We start from the raw sequence: 18,836 nt of genomic DNA, 5'->3' as shown, positions 1-18,836 counted from the left end.
AACTGTGACTGCTACTTTGATCGCCTTCAGATAGGCTTTTCGATGGTCCCGATAGGCCAGTCTATGAACAGTAAGTCCAGATGCTATATACCGTCACTCGAAGACACATCCGGCTGCCTTCATTTTCAGCAGGTCACTGATAAACCCAGGAGCTTTACGGGAAAACCTGACTGTTCTGACTTTGATGGGTGCATGATAGTTCAAAATGCTGCTCCATGACTTATGATCGTACTCCACAGATTCTGAAGACGTATTTGCAGGATTTAGGTGTTAAAGGCTTGACACCAGATTGTCTGGGTTTATGTTTTTTAGGTTTCTAAAGTGTATTTCACGTTTAGGCTTGACATGGGGAAACAAAGCAGACAGTTCCATGAAAATAACCATATGATCAGAGGAGCAGACTCAGTGAGGACCAGATCAAGAGTACTCCCTTTGTGTGTGGGAACATCAACAAGGTTTAAACAGTCCAATAGCTGCAAGAATTATTTAGCAAAGTGTTAGGTGCAATTGTTAACATGAATCTTGAAATCTCCTAGTATTATTATGTTAAAAGCCAAATATTCAAATGAGACAGCTCGGGGAGGGTCACAAGGGACAAATCCAAGTGACTGCGGTAGGTGATAGCCAGTCCACCACCACGGCCAATGCTACAAGCTTTTTGGAGGTAACTGTAGCCAGGGGGACAGGACTCATTTAGAGCAGAAAAAACATCTGGCTGATGCCAAGTTTCTTTCAGGCACATGATGTCAACATTTTTGTCCCTAATGTGATCATTTAAAAAGCCGGTTTTATTTGCAATAGTTTAAGTATCAAGCGGTTCAATTTTAATATTGGGTTAAAAAGTTAAACTGGCAAAACACATTTTTTTTTATTGGAGCATCATAATCGACTTATGCTTAGGGCACCAAAATGGCTAGCAGCGGCACTGAGCGCAACTGCCACCTGATAAAAGCTGTTCGCTGCTGACTGTTGTAATCTCACATCAAGGACACAGCTTGTGTGGAGAACCTTTTTTGCAAAAAGCTGAAGATAATTTTAATGTGTTTTCGATCATAATATTGTGTGAGATTGTTAGATTCAAGGTTGATTCAGTTTGGCCTCATCACAAGAAATGATGTGGATGTAATTCCCGTTGCTGTTATGTAAAGGCACCATCTGTGTGTGGAGTGTGGGAGCAGTTGCAGCCCCTCAGGTCTCTGAACAGGGACATTCTGTCATTCTGCTCATGTGAATTAAATCAAATTGTATGGGTCAAATACAACATTGTTTATAACAATGTCGCTGCGATGCAACATGACAACCTGCTTGTTCTTAATGGGTTTGTCGTGCCCCGCCGCATCCAGTGTGGACAAAATGTTTATTTATAATGGGTTCTAATGCGTTTGTAATGTATTTTGTTGTTGCATCACACCGGTCACGTCCGGTGTAGAAACGGTGTTACTTTGTAAAGACACATCTTCGCACATATGCATCCAAAAGCACCTTTTACTTGTCTTTGAATAAAAGATTAAACCTCATAATTAATTCAAGGTCATACGACGAGTCCATGTAGAGACAGAGCCGAGTGTGTTTGTATCAATGATACCCTTCATCCATTTTATTTTCTGCAAGTTTAGCAAATTATCAGTCAACAAGTTCCCCAACAGCAAGAATCCATCTGTTTGATGCTTCAGGAGTTGTTGTGAGGACGCAAACAGCGATATAAATAAATAAAACTGTCTAGAGTGAGTGTTCGGAGAGCCTTATATTGAAACATTTCAACCCACAAATCTGTGTATCGCAACCTGTCGTGGCCCTACTTTGAATTCTGGAAACTGCTGAAACATTTTATACCGTCTGGTGCTCAAACATTGAGTGAATTTGTATATCAAATAGGATGCTGTTCAGAGTGAGATAATAAAATGGATTCTTGAAACTGTAGTTGATATATACAAAATTGAAGAAATGCATAAACTTTGTCTAAGAACTCGAGAAACCGTGAAACAAACAAGCCCAGTTTTGTTTAGTCTTGGTCAAGAATTTTTTCCTATGTGTTTATAGTAAATATCAAATGTAGATTTTTACGGAGCACATCATTTGTTGGTCAAGGGAGTGTATAAAACATCTAGCATAACCTCAGAGAGGAAGGTGATCTCTCTGACCTGCATTGAGCTACTGTAAGTGCTTCTTAGAGAGAGATCAATAGTAAATCAAATATGGGCAGAGCTGGTTCAGTTTCTTCTCCATCTTGAACATACGCAAAAGGGAATTGATGTCATGACAAATGTCAACAGTTTAATCACTTCGACAAAGTGCAGAGAGGCATGTGTGTTTGATGAGCTGGATGTTGATCTTAGATTCTCATCCAGAGCTTTCTGGGTGAGACTACGTGATCTCTGTGTTAATCCCTGAGGCTGTAGGACATTTTTCTGGATTAACATACTTTGTTGGTTCTCCACTGTTATACCCTCACACACATGTATATTGATTCACAAACACGGTCCATTAATTTTTGCATACCTATGGTTGACATAATCATAATGCATGTGGCCTTCAGATATTTTTCCATGATGCATGATGACAATGATGACTTTTATCGTGGTCATCTTGTGGCCAGCCATGTGTTTTTTTAGGAGATGTGATGAAAATTAATATTATTGGTCTTTTCTGCTTTCTTGTTGGTTCAGTCTTGGGCGTTAGTAACCGTGCCATACGTCTGATTGATGCATTAACAGGTGATGCTTGCACCAAGCCACAGTGACGTTTATTGTGTTTAATCCCAACTGTGTGTGTTTGATCTTGAGGTATGATGAAAGCTGGGATGTTTTCACTTTGTTGGGTAGATGGGGTGCAATAAAATTGTAGTTCTTGATCTGTTAGGATATCATAAATCCCATGTATCCTCAGCCTCTCATTCTAAAATCTGCAGCGCTCTGTTCTTATCGATTCAGAACAGCGAGGAGAAACTCTTCTGGTCGTGCGAACCCAGGAATCAGATTACAAGAAATACCACTTGGTATTTCCAGCAGCTTGTGATGTTGGAAGTATTTGGTGTCTTGTGTAAAATATTTTGCCCAGTGTGAGAATCGTTCCCATAATCCTTAGCTTTGAGTGAGAATGATATGTTCTGATATGTCTGCTGTAGCTGATAAGCCCCATGATGATTGGACATACTGTATAATTATAGAACTTCATTTTTTGATCACATATGATCATATTCATATTGTTTATACTAAAATTGAAACCAAGAGAGTGCTTTGCTCTTCAAAACATTACTTTGACACTGACGCTCAGTCTGTTTTTGAGCCTCTTTACCAAAAATCCATAACCTTTGCCTGTATATATCTACATAAAATCGCAAATTTCTTTATATTATTGTCCCCAGATTGCAGCTTTAAATAACGACAGATGATATTCATGTGTTTATGGACATTTTAAACGGTCTTAAGGATTAAATCCCTCAGACTGACAGTGATGGGCTGGTGAAAAGGGATTTGAGGAGCTCAGTGAGTAAAGTGAAAAACTCAACCCGCTCTCAAATGGCAAAAGGCGGCTCATTTTGTAAGACGGATTATATCTGGACAAACTGGTTTTCAGAGGACTGTTCAATAAAGTGTGATGTAATCTTGTAACTGGATTTATTATAACAGAAAGGAGAAATGACACACGTCCTTGTGTGTTGCTACAGTCTGATCCCAGTTACTCAACTTTTAAAGGGACGGTTCACCCAAAAATGACAATTCTGTCATTGTTTACTCACTCCCAAGTTGTTCCAAACCTCTATACATTTTTTGTTCTGTTGAACACAAAAGACAGTTCTGGGGCACCATTGACTTCCACAGTAGTTTCCTGCTATGAAAGTCGATAGTGCCCCAGAACTGTTGGTTTACCAACATTCTTTCAAATATCTTTCCTTGTGTTTAGCAGAACTGTCCCTTTAAAGCCTGTGTATCTGTACCATTATACCTATTTCAGGTATTATAACGTGTCTGTTCTTTGAGAACTATTTGTTCACCCTGGCCGCTCTCCTTGAACCTCCTGCCAGGCGCCTTCCGAATAGTGGATGGCACCCACAATATGGATTCTGGTTGTTCCAGGCCTGTGGAGGTCAATTTTGCCTCATTCAACACCGCATCATCACCGAATTGTCTACACCTGTGTTTAAACCTTTATAAGTCTATTTGTTCTCTGCCTTTGTGTTCAATCTTGATCTGTTTATGCCTTATTTCCCCGCTGTTGAGCAGATTTGATGTAAAGTGTGCTTATGTTGAGTTTTTAGATCCTCAAGTCTACTTTTGTGTTACCCTGTTTATTGGAAGCACAGCTTGCCAAGTTTGTTTTTTAACCTTTGTGTCTACAAAGTAAAGTGTTTTCATTTGCGATTGGGTTTAAACCCTTGGGACTAGCTCAGTGAGTAATACCTCACACTTTGAATGCCAGGGATCGGGGTTCGGTTCCCCCTACATGGAACACGCCACAACTATATGTTCATAAAATATGGCCAACATAAACTCTTTAGTTATTATGAAATATGTTGGATATGAGTTGATGTTGCTCTAATGGGCAGCAGGTATAACAATTAAAAAATACAATGTTCCTCTGTCTTAACAGCTCCTCTGTCTTGTCAAGGCTTGTTTTGTTTGGCCACTTTATGAAACGAATGCTATTCAAACAGTGCTGTTTAGAGAGTGTTAATATTTCTGTTCACGGCATGTTTGGATTAGGTTGATAAAAAAATTTCGGTGATTAAATAGCTTGAGTATTTGCTCTTAGGTGAATTTCTCTTATTTCATTTAGCACCACTAATATTATTTCCTTTTTATTGCTTTTGTAGGCTTTATACTGAAAATTTATTTATTTGTCTCTTCTGTTTTTACACGGTAGACTTGCCATGTTAACATTGAGGTGTGTGTATATGCATTTGTGCATGTGTGTGTGCACGTGAGCAGAATAAATGAGGTATTCCCACAACAGTGTCAGACAGGACTCATCTGTTTCTGTCTTCTGATGTAACACATCCAGGAGAGAGAGAGAGACAACATTGTCAAATCTGTGATGTATGTTAGCAGGAGACACAGGGAGAAGTGGACTGCAGTGGACTAGAACAGATAGTTGGATGAGTATAACGTGTAAAAAAAGATACATATAGAGGAAGAGAGGTCCCGTATTTACCGTCTAGATTATGAGAGCGCAAATGCGAAGCTGGAAGGTCCAATCATTGTGACTGTGACCTGCAGCCTACAGCGGCTGAACACACTCCTATAAAAAGCAAGCAGTATGCTTGTATGAGTTTATAGTATGTAGATGTACATCAGTGCTGATGACTTTGCAAACCACTTAAATCACAGCTCAATGCATGCTCTTTTAATTCATGTCTCATGAAAGCTCCTACTCAGCACATTAAACTCTTAAGGGTCTATGAATAATTAGCCCTTTTGTGTGTATTTTATGATCGCCAAACAGCTTGTTGATTTCACACATGAATAAATGATCACTGAGTATTTCGAGCATAAGAACGAAGAATCTGCGGTTAGTAATGTATCAAAACACAGACGGAAACACCCTCGACATGAAGTCAATTCTTATTTGAAATGATTATTACATCAATGACACTGCATGCAGAGATCCACGATCTGGATTACAAAGGAGTGCAAAGTCTTAAGGACCAAAGCGTCATGACATCCTTTAAATTCACTGCATCTTCAGTGCCTCTAGAACCGAGGCAAATAATGAGACTGGGCAGATTTACATTTGTAATTACATTAATCATTACATCATATTAGAACAACAACCCAGGGGAAGTCAAAATTAACCTGATGATATAATTCTGACTTGGATTATTATGGGTCATAGCCACAATTTCCCTATTTCTTACGACATTTTGTGGTTTTTATCTTTGTTCTCTCTTTCAAGTGCTCTTTTCTTTGAGTGGCGTGACATGGCATCTCCTTATGCTGGGGCCACACTAAAAAATGTTTTGGATTATTATAAGAGTTTTAAACGATGTGAGACCACAAACACCAGGAGAAAAAAATCCTAGATTCAATCGTTTTGCTTCTATAATGTGTGGTGCGCCGTGATGTGACGAAGACGGCACACCACACACGGCACACCACACACCAACAGATTTTCAAACAAGTCCTGACTGTGAACGCAAATTATCTCGAGACTTCAGAATGAGTTATTTATTATTGCACTGTAAGCTTTGTTTATTATTTATGTGTTCAAACAGATGTGCACATAACCTTTTATGTCATTTTAAAAATATTATTCATCGTGCTCAAGCAGCGTGGTCAAAAGCATTTACGGTGGCACAGCACTAGATATAATTTTATTGCAACTCAAATATTGTGGAATTTATATCTTTAAAGTAATTAAAAAATAATATTAATACAGTTTTGTAAAAACAAATTGCTGTTGACATTATCACCAGGAAGAATCTACTTGCTCCATTGAACTATCTTTTCTATTCCACCTTTAAGCATCCGCACACTCGGACTCCAACCACTACCATCACTTGCACACAGACTGGTTTTTATTGAAATTATTAGTTATTGCGATGATAGTGTTTGTAATGTTTTTGACAGAAAATTGACGGAATAAAGAAAAGGGTTTGTTGAAGTGATAACTACTGCTGTCAGCTGGCTTTCTGGTTGGGTATTGTTTTGTTCCACGAGACAATCAACAGAGTTCTTGTGCGTTTGTCCTCTGGGTTTCCCCCACACATCAGGATTTCTGATCGTAAATGTTCAACATGTTTAATATTTAAGATTCGCGATCGGTGCGGCTCCAAGGTTCTTCCGGTCAGGTTCATCACACCACAGGGAAATCTGATAAGATTATCTTTAGAGCTGTTTAAGATCATCGTGACTTTACCTAGGACTGTCGGAAGGGAAGAAATCGGCGCGATTATCTTTTGGTGTGGCCCCAGACCTGCTGATGAGTTGAAGAAAAAGATTTTGTTGTGTTGACTTAAGAAATCTTTGCCTGTCAGTTTCCCGGGGTCAGTGTCATAGAGGGTCCCCAGGAGTTGATGGGGTTGCTTGAGCTCCATCTCCTCCCTGTGTCTTTTTGTGCGCTGTTCTGTACTAATAAGAGCACACACATATAACACACATACGATATCAAGATGTTTAATATGATCTTTGCCTCAATACTTTAAACTAACAAATATTAATAAAGCACTTGTCCTGTATGTGTGTGTTGTCTGTCCTCTTTTGTGAGTGAAGTGTTGTATTTTCTTGTTCTCTTCAACAATAATTGACCTCTCCAGATCGCTCCTCACCTTAGGGGATTCTGGGATACGTGCACTGAAAACAGACTTCAGTCTCGACCAAACAGTGGCACTCATCTCTCGTTGTCCTCCTTTTCTCTCTTCACACTGCATCTATCTCAAAACCTTCTGCAAATATTTGTCCTCTGACTCAGAGTTGCTTTCATTTTTTATTTTTAGTAGTCGGACAGCCTTTGTCATCATTACCATCACTTTAGAAGGATAACTACTTTATTTTGTCTTCTCTTAGATCAGTTGTATTCACTCAAAAATCATCACAAATCATTTGTTTCATCAAAAGTAGTGTTATTATGTCATATAGATTTTATGTGCTGGATTCGGTGTTTGCTTTGTGTCAGAGTAACGGAAGGTCATGTCAAAGTCAGATCAGAGAAGAGGCATTTGAGTCGGCCTAAAATAGCTTCTTTCCCCTCAAAACTCTCATACATATTTAACAAAGAGTCTGACTTTCAGCTGAGGTCTCAACAGCTTGACTTACACCGAAGTGGCTGTTTCATCTCCCTTTTTCCCCAATTTCCTCCCTTCTTCCTTATTTACTTCTTCCAAACTCTTGCTCCATTTCACGCTAGTTTTTGTGTTCACTCTGTCAGCCTTCTGAGCCAACGATCCCTCATGGCCTGAAGACTCCAGTGCTCAAATACATGATCCATTAATCCATCCAATTATTCTGTTTTAATTTTTATAGCTTCTATCACTTAATAAATTAATAAATAATCTTTCTTCTCTAAGTGACAATCTGTTGCGTCAATCACATGGTGCTAAATGGCGATTTATGGTTTTGCGTTAGCCCCAGGCAACACATAGTTTTCTTTTTATACTTCAGCATTGTTGTCTGCGTCGAAAGGCAATGACCCCTCATCGCAGTGATAGGGGCAAGTAAACAGTCAGTTTTGTTGTAGCTTGAGTTGTTAAATACTGAAGAACAAATCATTTACTTTGGATCATTTATTCAGAAATGTGTATGAGTAAAGGCAATGCCATTTTTGACCTGAAAGAGGGGTTCAAGCAGACCAATCACAGTGCTTGCGGTCCGCATTGAATTGAAGCGCAATTTTGTTTTTGGAGGGGATCACAGCTCTGCGGGGGCTACGCAAGAGGTTCAACGCAGAACCATAAGGCAAGTTGTTTGAACGTTTATGTATGTTCATAATGTGCAAGTCTCTTATTGTTTTTGCTTGAAATATGTGTCTTTTGACAGAGTTTAAGATTGAGTGTTGATATTGTGTCTTTGTCAAAGCATTGGTAGTTTTGCTGTAGAAAAACACATTGACAGGAGGGGACCAATCGACAGAGATGTCAATGTTGAATGGTTATAGTGTGTCAGTAAAAACAAACAGATGTCAATGACAGAATGACACATCCAGAGTGTCAGCCTCACAGCTTGAAACAGGATCATTCAAATCTGTAGCGTGAAACCTATTTATTGTCCTAAATTTTGACCTACAAATGCGGAAACTAGAATAAGAATTCGCATAAATGCTATCAGTGTGAAAACAGAATGGAATCGTCAAATCCTGATCACATCCTTAGTCTGCTAGTCAAGATCCACCTAGATCAAAGAACCTCCACTCATAGAGAAAGAAGGGGAAAAAAATAAGTCTCATTTTAAACCATCATCTCCTGCAAGCCAAATCTGACATCTCTTCCACATACAGTATTCTGTGCAGATACATAATTCATGATGTTCACACAGCGAGAATCCATCAACAACAAACTCTGGTTTCCCATTCTCACCTCCCATTTCTAGCTCCACCTGAGAGTCCGTTCAGACCAAAGCATCGTGAAGATCCGGCTGATCTCAGAGCAGTGTGTGTGTGTGACTCTTGAAGATGAAAGCTGATCAGTATTCAGGGAGTCGCTTCAGTCTCATTGTGCTGCAAATCCTCTGCTGACTGTGCTGCCTCGGTCCAAATGAGTCTGCTTGTGTTTCAGGCCACAGAGATCATCTCATTCAGCACTGAGCCATGACAGCACGATGCAGGTCAAACACATTCATCTAAGACATTTATATTTACTGGTAGATTAGATTAAGGGTCAAATAATCAGTTAATACCCTCACATTGGTATCCAGTGTAACAAAAAGCACATCCACATTCATATACAGTAGCCTACCGTATATATAAAAACTCACGTAGTGTGTTTAACTGCATCTTTATCCTAAAGACACCAGTGATCAGGTTCCGTTTTCAGCAATACGCTTGTGTGTAAGACGCCTCTCACCCTACCGACCCTCATGTACAAATGGGCATGTCTTTGAATGGAATCGATTCTGTGTGAAGCATCTGCCATATGTACGTTGTAAATAAAGCACAGATTGCCTTATTGAGCGAGAGGATACAAGAAATAGAAAATAGTATGTCATAAATGGAGAATATTGATTGGTTGGCTTGTTTGTGAAGGATTTGTTCTTTTGCTTCAGAGTACATGGCACCAGAGAGTGAAGATCAGATGTGTGTGTCACAGTTTACTATGATAGAGGATTTTGTTTGTGACGCTTGTGTGTGTCTCAATACCTTCAATAAGTTTTCGTTTACTTGCCATCCAATTAAAAACTACCTGATTTATCTGTGTTTTCCAATTACCCATAAATCAAACAAAGTTAACTTTTTATCTAAGTTATCAAGTCCGTCAAAAACTTGGTTGATTGTCGGTTGGAATATAAGAAGTAAAAACAGCAGGATGACACACTCATGGGCATCAATAACTTCACAGAATACTTCTTAGCTGAAGTAAATATTATTATTAGTTAAAATTTTTTTAAATATTAAAACATCAACGTCTGTCAGATAACAACTTGATGGAATATTCTTTACTTTTGAATAAAATTTACCTATGTTTACATGATTTGCTATACATTGTACTACCTCTCTTAGCAGATTTGAACTTTTATACATGTTAAATGTGTTTACTTTAGAAACAACAGTAACGTATGGCCTTTTAACAACCCTAACCTTATAGTCAATCAATTATATTACTTAAACCAGTTCTCATCTCGCACCAGATTTAAATATTCAAATGGTAAATTCTGATAACTTTTGGTTGCTGCTGAGTTTATATCTGCAAATCCTGAATGTTTTTCTCTGTTTTCACTTTTTATCTTGAAATGCTAAGTGTGTCAGTTTTATGTATTGCTTAGTATCTATGTCACGATCCAAGTCTGTGTTCCCCTGTTATTTTGGACTTTTATGTTATTTCCTTTCGCGTGACATCGCCTTTGTAGTCTTTCTTGTTAATTCGTTTTCCCAGGTGTTTCTTGTTTCCCCAGTGTATTTAAACCCTAGTGTTTCCTTTGTTCGGTGTCTGTCTTTGTGTTATGCTTTACAATGTTTGGATTGCCTTTTTATTTCATTAAATGTTTTTATATTACTAGGCAGAAAGCGGATCCACGTGCAGAAAAACATTAAGTTAACTACAAATGACTACAAACATGGCACACAACAGGAAATAACATAAAAGTCCAAAATAACAGGGGGACCCAGACTGGGATTGTGACAATATACGACCTTGCCAAGTGGCTTGTTATCTGCTGTATCGATCATTTTGCCTGTTTATTGAATTATTCCCCTGTTGTCGACTGTTGTGGGTTTGCTTGCTGATGGGCTGCTTTTTTGAATATTGAACTCTTCCTGGACATTGATCACGTCTCTGCCTATATGCCGCTTTGGATGGTTTGCCTCCGATAATAAAACACCTCTGCCTTATGGATGTTAGCACGCCTCCAGCTATGGCCTCATTACAAAGTTCAACTAGTTCAACTGCACTGGCAGAGGTCGCTTTACAATCTCCCCAAAGATTTTGTCACTATATTGAGTGCAATAGAAATCCTTTTTTAAACGATTGTTTAAAGTTATCGATGAAAGATTCACAATCCCTGAGCAGGTTCAATTTGACAAAATCAGGTTTGAGGTTTCATTTGATGAATATATATTAAAGAACGTGAAGTCGCATAAAATGAGTTTTCGTTTATATTATAAAAGCTTTTTTTTATCATATATCCATATAAGCACACAGGTCTCCTCTTCTCTCTTTAGTTCTCATCTCTTATAGGCAAGTGTTTGTCAGTACTGAAGTATTGTGGGTTTGAGAGTCTCTATAGTGGTTGAACTGATCTGAGAACAGCACTTGAGTAGAACAGCACTCCAGCAGACATTACATTTTATGGCTGTTGACACGCTCGCTCTGTGTAGGTTACATGTTCAATAGCTCATTTGACATCCTGCAGTATTAAATGCGCTCAGAAAACAACATAATACAGTTTCTCCTGATCTAAAAACCTGTGTTATATACACTTAAGACTTTTGCTCAGATTTTACCCAGATTTTTAGTTTGGTCTTGTTGCAGAAAGTCTGTGCCAGTCTGCAGGTTTAATCTGACATTTTACTGCAAGTGTATGATGTCTAGTTTAAAAAAAATCCGTCCAGATTTTAAAAGTCTTGTAGTGTATTGCAGCCATTAGCATTAAAGGTCAACAATGAGATTACAGTATAAAATGTCACCTGTCCCACTGAGTGCTAATGATGTGTGTTTTTGCCTGGCGCCAGGGAGTTGAAACCTTGTTTCTTTGCTTTCAAAATGAGCAAACGTTACAAGATTGTATTTCTTGGTTGACTAGTGGTGTCTGATAAGGCATTGTCTGCATGATGTGCTGTGTGTTGAGGAGAAAAATAAATGAAACACACAAGAAAACATTGACTATAAGTAAAACATAAAAGGTTATGGAAGTCAAAACACAGGTCAAATATCCGACACACAATAAATTCCTATATGCAGTGTTAATTAAATAAGACTATTATAGTCAATGTTTTCTTGTACAGGTGCTTTGTAACAATGAAAATTGTCAAAAGCGATATATAAATAAAGCTGACTTGACTTCCAATTAGTGATAAAGATGAATAGGAAATGAAGAGCAGAAAACTGCTGGAGTGTAACCAGACCATATCCTCAGCTCACTGATCTGTTTCATGAGATTCACCCGGCCTGCTGCTCTGAATTTCTCTCTCACAGGAGACGAGCTGCTAAAACATGTTTGTGTCCTCCGTCCTGCTCCTGTTCTGCTGTGATTTGTAGTGAACACCTGAACTTGATCACTGTTATTGCCTTTCCCCTCTAAAGACTTCTCTCCATTTCAGCTGCCTCCTGTAAACTGTGATTTGCGGATGAACGGAGTGGACCGTCAGAGCTCATAGAGCAGACATCATTATAGAGCCGTGTCCAGCTGGAGATCTAATAGCAGTAATACTGCAGTCGCATTCATTGAGACTGAGTATGTTACCAAGTTAGGATGGGGGAACGCTGTGGGTTTTATTGAATCAATCAGTCTATGTGCAACAGTAACAGGTGTTGTGTCTGAGAATGATGCAGGTGCTGTATCATGATTATAAGTGCGCATGATTCAAGTTAAATCTGTAATAAACACCCCATCACTGAAAGTAAGTGATCTTACATTATTCTAATTAATATTCAATATAAGAAAGTGACAAAACCATGTAAAACTACTAGCAAAAAACTTTAACTTTTATAAATTCTGAGCAAATACAATTTTTGGAGAACAAAATCATAAAACACAATAGAAGGGCAATCTTAATATATAAAAATGGTTCTTTGATGGCACACAGATTAAAACTTCGACTGAAGTGAGCTGTGAGAGCATCTGTTTGACCCTCTCTTGAGGCTTTTCTCCGTAGGCATCACTACGGCTCTGTGAAGAGCTGCTCTCTTCTGCCCCGCTGCCTGTTAAGAGCTCCCATGTGGGAGCAGACCGCAGGGCGTCTGGAGGCGCTGTCGACCGAGAACATGTGTGTGGTCCTGGTAAACCCTACAGTGTGAGGACCAAATGTTTTGGGGTCCTAATGAGGAAACGGCTCATAATTCTTTTTAAATGTAAAATGCAAAAAGGGGATCGTGAGGTGGTACTGTTTGTACAGTATGAAAATCACAGAGTCTACGGAAAGTTCTCGTAAAATGTGTAACTAAACGCGTGTGTGAAGAGTAGAGTGCTTAAAATCAGGGGCCGTGACCTCACCTAGACTCCTTATTTCTGCACGTAGAGTTAAAATTCAGTGTTTGTCAGGAGTGTGAATGTGATGCCAGTTATCCAAGAATTAAGCTCTGATCAACCACAAAAAATCTAGCTGTTAAAAGAGTAGAACATTTTAGAAAATCTATGTGGGAATTGTACAACGAAACAGGACAGATAAGGATATTGTTATAATGTCATATAACACGAACTTAAGTGTAGTGCACTCAATTTACTGCATTATATTTAGTGTACTTCCACTGTCATCTACTTCAGGGGTTCCCAAACTTTTCGCTAAACTAACAGTGCCAGTAAATGGACTTGCCGCACCTGTTATGTGACATAATCACCTCAGGGGTCACGATCGATGGCGAGGAAATTCCTAAGGCTGATGGCTTTTTATTTGCCTGGTTTAATTTTTAACTTGACTAATTTAATGTTACACTTATTGACTACATACGCTATTTCTTATAATTAAAAAAATTATTTCTGGAAATTATCCTGCAACCCCACCCTTGCGGCATTGCGGCCCACATTTTGGGAAGCCCCAATCTACTTCAGGATCGATTTAATCATATTTCATGAATACTGTAATCCAGTAGAGCTGTGTTGACTCTGAGAAGGTGAAATTAAATGTGTAAATGACAGATTTTGTGTTAAGGTTGACTTCACTACGTCTCTACAAGACCATCATCAACACTGCTGGAGTCAAATCACATCCGATCAGACATGATTCACACTATAACAACACTTCAGTCAGCTTAATATAACTCCAACAGCTAATAAAATATAGAGGATATGATGTATATGTGAAAACATTTTCATACCTATTTATGACTTACTGAGGCGGTTTTGCACTTCTGCAATGTTTTCTAATGTAACGCTACAAATAAAGACTGATAAAGTGAATCATATGCTGTCTCTGTGCTGAACGGGAGCTGGTGTGATCTGACAGACTGAACCCTGCTGTGGGCAAAGCTTTCGATTCACATCCTCCTATTTCCTTCGACTTTCTTTCCTGGGCTTTTATCGGTTTAGGGGTCCTGGGGTGACTCCAGAGCGGCAAAGGAATTAATGCGGACCTCCAGATATACCTGAATGTTCAATACTACACCTCAAGTTGTAGTGTGTGTGAATATTATGGAGGGTTTGCTCTCTGAAAACTCAAACTGTTTTTAGTAACACTTGTGCCTTCTTATCACTCTGTTCAACATAACCCGTTATGCATCGTCTCTCACTTTCTGTCTCTATGAAGCCTTGCGCCTTTTTGAATAACATATATGAGACCGTGAATGACAGACGGAGGTGCAAAGATGAGGGAATTTCTACAGCTTTCATCAATTTCTACAAGGTTAAACCACACTGTCCAAAACAGTAAAAAAACAGTTCTGTTTTATATGGCATGTTGTACTGCGGTTTCTCTATATAGCCTTCACTTTAAGAAAACGTTATGTTTCTGTTAATCTTTTTTTCCAGATTTTCCAAGCTGTATTCTAAGAATTGTACAGTTTTGTTACAGATTGTTTATGTATTTTTGTAATACGGTCAAATTACGTTAAATTATTGAAAAAAGACCGCGGGAAAACCATCTTATTATACAGGGAAAACGTTATTTTACAGTTTTATTTTTTAAAAAGGCAGCAAATTTACAAGAAAAACGGGGAAAAATATGTATTAAACATCCTTATATCTTATTTTACAATTTTTTTTTATTATAATTGAAAAATATGTCTGTTGATCCAGTTTTGATAACTACATAAATGTCATTGTTGGGAATAGCGAAGTACTACTATATATATATATATATATATATATATAAGAACGTGCTATTGACCTTAAACGTTTGAACAGTAGTGTATGTCTGTTGATCAGGAATATATAATAATGCTTTTTCTTGATAAAGTCTACATTATATTCTGACCTCATCGGATCAGTTATTTCTTGAAAGAACGAAATAAGAAAGATATTGAAAGATATCTGTAGGACACAACATTGTTACTGTTTTCCTAGGCAGTGATATTAGCCAATCGAAGACATTACCATATCTATTCATATTAGCTGTTCTTTCATCCTACATTACTCGTTCTTATTCTCTTTCTTTCCTAGTGCCTCCTAAGATAAATCACTTTGTTGTTTTCCTCATGTTTGTAAGTCTCTTTGGGGAAAAAGCAACCTTTCCTTTGTATGTGTGTTTCAATAAACAACCCTAATAGGGGACTCATTGTGAGTTGAAGTGCCTGATGTCTTTTCACTTTCAAAGCTGACTGATACCAACAAGTCGTATCAGTTGCCAGGGTAATCTTTCCTTCAAAAATGCCACAGCTGATTTCAGATTATCAAGAGAGAAACTTGTAAATTTGACACACATCTTGTCTCTGATAAGCATGTTACAGCTTTAAACAGTTCCTCTTCGGCTGATTATGAGATCTGGATTTAACAGGGCCGGAGATTTAGTTGTTCTTCTGTTCTCTTTGCCGTATGAATCCTTCCTGAGCTGGTGATGATGAGGGCGTTAACTTTTATAGCATTCAGCTATCTTTGGCTTGAAAGAGATCACTTGAGTTGAGTGTTTTATAACTGTGGTTTATTTTCTCACTTCTGAAATTACACAGGCTTTGTAGAATGAACCAAATGAACCAGTTTTGGATTTTTACAACCCTGCTTCCTCATCCTTGACCTCTGACTTTCCTCCCTCTGTACAGATCTGCTGGCAGTTCCCAAGCATCCGTATGCAGCCATGGAGAACTGGGGTCTGAGTGTGTTTGTGGAGCAGAAGATCTTGTTGGATCCTGATGTCTTTTCCTTCTCCTATCAGATGGAGCTCACCATGGTGGTGGTGCATGAGATCTGCCACCAGGTAAACACACACATAATAGTCATACTCGGTATAATAAAATCTGCTGTGTAAGGTCTCAATAACATCTTCTGTTATGAAAATAATGATTCATAATGGGCTGATTTTGTTCAGTCATGTCATTAGATCAGTCGATATCGCTGTCAGAAATCTTGGTTTTATTATTTGTACATTTTTAATATGAATCTCACAAATTTGTATCTTTTATATACTACAAGATAAACAAAAAAATTCTATATCTGTTCAACCTTCATGCACATTTAAAACTGTCCTTTCTTCACTTTTTCTTCTGTGTATACTGTATGTAGGTTGAGCTCTTGCAGTAGATTCATAATCCAGGGATATTTATCAATCTAAAACGGTTTGTTTGCTGTTTTATCGTGTAATGCCAGTGGACAAAGAAAAAAGGACTCAGAGAGTGATAATGAATGTAAAGATAAGTTAAATTGTCGACTGAAAGGAAACTTTGCTAACTTTTGAAAATAGGTTCCAAAAGTGGATGTCATGTGCATGCATACAAAAATGGTTCTTCTGTCCATAAGCATGCGTGAGTATTGCCAAATCAATAATGCTGGTCTACAGAACTGTGTTTGTGCAAGGCAACAAATTAAACTAAAAAACTTGAATACATCAAAAGCACACCACTACGATCAGCTAGACACATTATTTTATGGTTTTGAAAACCATGGTTATTTTGTGGTTAACATGGTTTTACCTGAGTTACCATGTTTTTTTTGACTGTTGTAAAACCATATTTTTTTTTTTAAACCATAGTTATTTTTAGTAAGGGTTATAAAATAACATAGGCAACAACTGGCCTGTCATGCATAATACAGTCTTTTTTCTAGCAGAACTATAAGATACCGATCAAACAAGAAGCCACTGCTTTTTTTTTTAGCTATGAATGGTGGTCAGCAAATACTCAAATACAAGCTTTATGCCCACACATGCATCATCAGCATGGATTGTAAGGAAAACAATGAATACATTATTCCATGTTTAATTTTTAGCTTTTGTCTGCAACCCTTATTTGGCTGAGAAGCTTGGATTTTTGTGGCTTTTGTTATGGTGGATTATGTATGCGCTTGTTGGAGATGCTGTGCATTCGGCAGTATTGTTCCGTATTCCTCTCCTCATGTGTTGCTGAATTGCATCTCTGCTTTGTTATTAGGTGCTATTGTTGCTTTGACTCAGAGCTCAGTGAGTGAAACAGATAAGCAGCCCGCTGCCATGGTTCTTTTGCTCTTTTATTCGTTTGTTTTTTGTATGTTGTCTCTGTTTTGCCAAAAGGAAAGAAAGGAAGTTATCCACCATCTCTCTTATTCCTATGACTGCAACAGATGATAAAACGCTACGTGAGCTACCATCAGCATTATACAGTTAAACACTCAGACAGGCTGTTGAGAAACAGCAATGCAGGGTGCATTTCATATTTTGGAGTTCAAATGAATGAGGGCATTTTACAGCTGCATATCATTGTTTTCAAGAAACCGCTGTTTTATGACCAAGAATAATTGAAATGGTATAAAGCAGTGACTCTCAGTCAGAAAACTGAAAATGTGCGAAGCTGTTCCGTGGTTTACCGACATCGGTGACTGTAAATGTTAATATTATATTAATGTAGATTGATGCTAAAATTCCTCCCAGTCAGTAATACGGTTAATGTCACACTCACTCAATCCTTATTTTCTCATTTCATTTCTGAATAATATGATTAGGCGGCCGCTCCTGACACTTGCCCAACCCTCCATATGCATTTACTCGGTCAATAACATCAGCCTATTATAGGCTAATAGAGCTGATGTTGAGTTTTATGCTCTCACAAATTGTTTTGAGAGACTTTCTGAGTCCTTTGGGAATGAAGCGTCACTTCTGATATATCACACATATCTCAAAGCCGTCGCATTAAAAACATACACATTAGGTATGGCTGAGTCTGTGGAGCTCCTGTGAGGAGTCGAGTCTCATTTATAAATGACGTCTTCTGTAAACATATGACATTAGGGATTTCACACTCGCTCTGTGTTCTGACACATAAATGAATGTTTTGACATTCGTCATGCTCAAGACGAGTTGAAATATTGTCAAGGACGAAGACTCGCTCGATGTTGGATGAGTGCAGCTCTGGCATTGTTTACGTTTATAGATTTAATTATCCTTCATTCCCATGTCATGTTGAAATCGAAAGCGGGGATCCGGTGGTGTTCACTGCTCCCTACTCCCTGAGCATGGGATATCCCATGAAGTGGACTTCGACTGACAAAAAATTGGAATGCCTTGCAAAGTCATCGAAGAAAGGCCATAAATGAACATAAACGTAACAGGCATTATGTGTCTAATCAATATAATCTTGTTTCGACTTGCATAACCTTATATGTTTTGCTTAAAGTCAATGTTTCTTCTACAGCTGCTTTGTAACAATGAAAATGATCAAAAGCTGACTTAACTTTTGTTTATGCTTGTATTTATTATTTGAATAATGCACCTTTGATTATTTGAAACTCTACGGTTACGCAATAAAGATACATTTTATTTTGGTCAACTATGGGAAGATGTGCTCTTCATCACTGGTCTCGTCGGTCTCATCTCGCTTTTTTCCCTATGTGGGGCAGCTGAAACATTCCTGAGGCAAATAACATAACATGAAAAAACTGCTGTTACTTACTACTTTAACATTAGTTTGTATAACAATA

At 38.2% G+C, this 18,836-nt stretch overlaps 1 protein-coding gene across 2 annotated transcripts in view; it reads left to right on the top strand.

Annotated features, from left to right (window-relative positions):
• LOC306892925 (thyrotropin-releasing hormone-degrading ectoenzyme-like) overlaps window positions 1–18,836 on the top strand; it is an 80,170-nt gene that overhangs the window by 13,778 nt on the left and 47,556 nt on the right. For both annotated transcript variants that reach the window (XM_079454327.1, XM_079454326.1), the window contains one exon: window positions 15,992–16,146. In XM_079454327.1, the coding sequence (XP_079310453.1) occupies window positions 15,992–16,146 (155 nt within the window). The remainder of the gene's footprint in view (window positions 1–15,991; window positions 16,147–18,836) is intronic.

Source organism: Barbatula barbatula (assembly GCF_947034865.1).
Source record: "Barbatula barbatula genome assembly, chromosome: 4".
NCBI classification, from domain to species: Eukaryota; Metazoa; Chordata; class Actinopteri; order Cypriniformes; family Nemacheilidae; genus Barbatula; species Barbatula barbatula.
The sequence above is the reverse complement of the archived record's forward strand: the minus strand, read 5'-3'. Positions and strand labels throughout refer to the sequence as shown.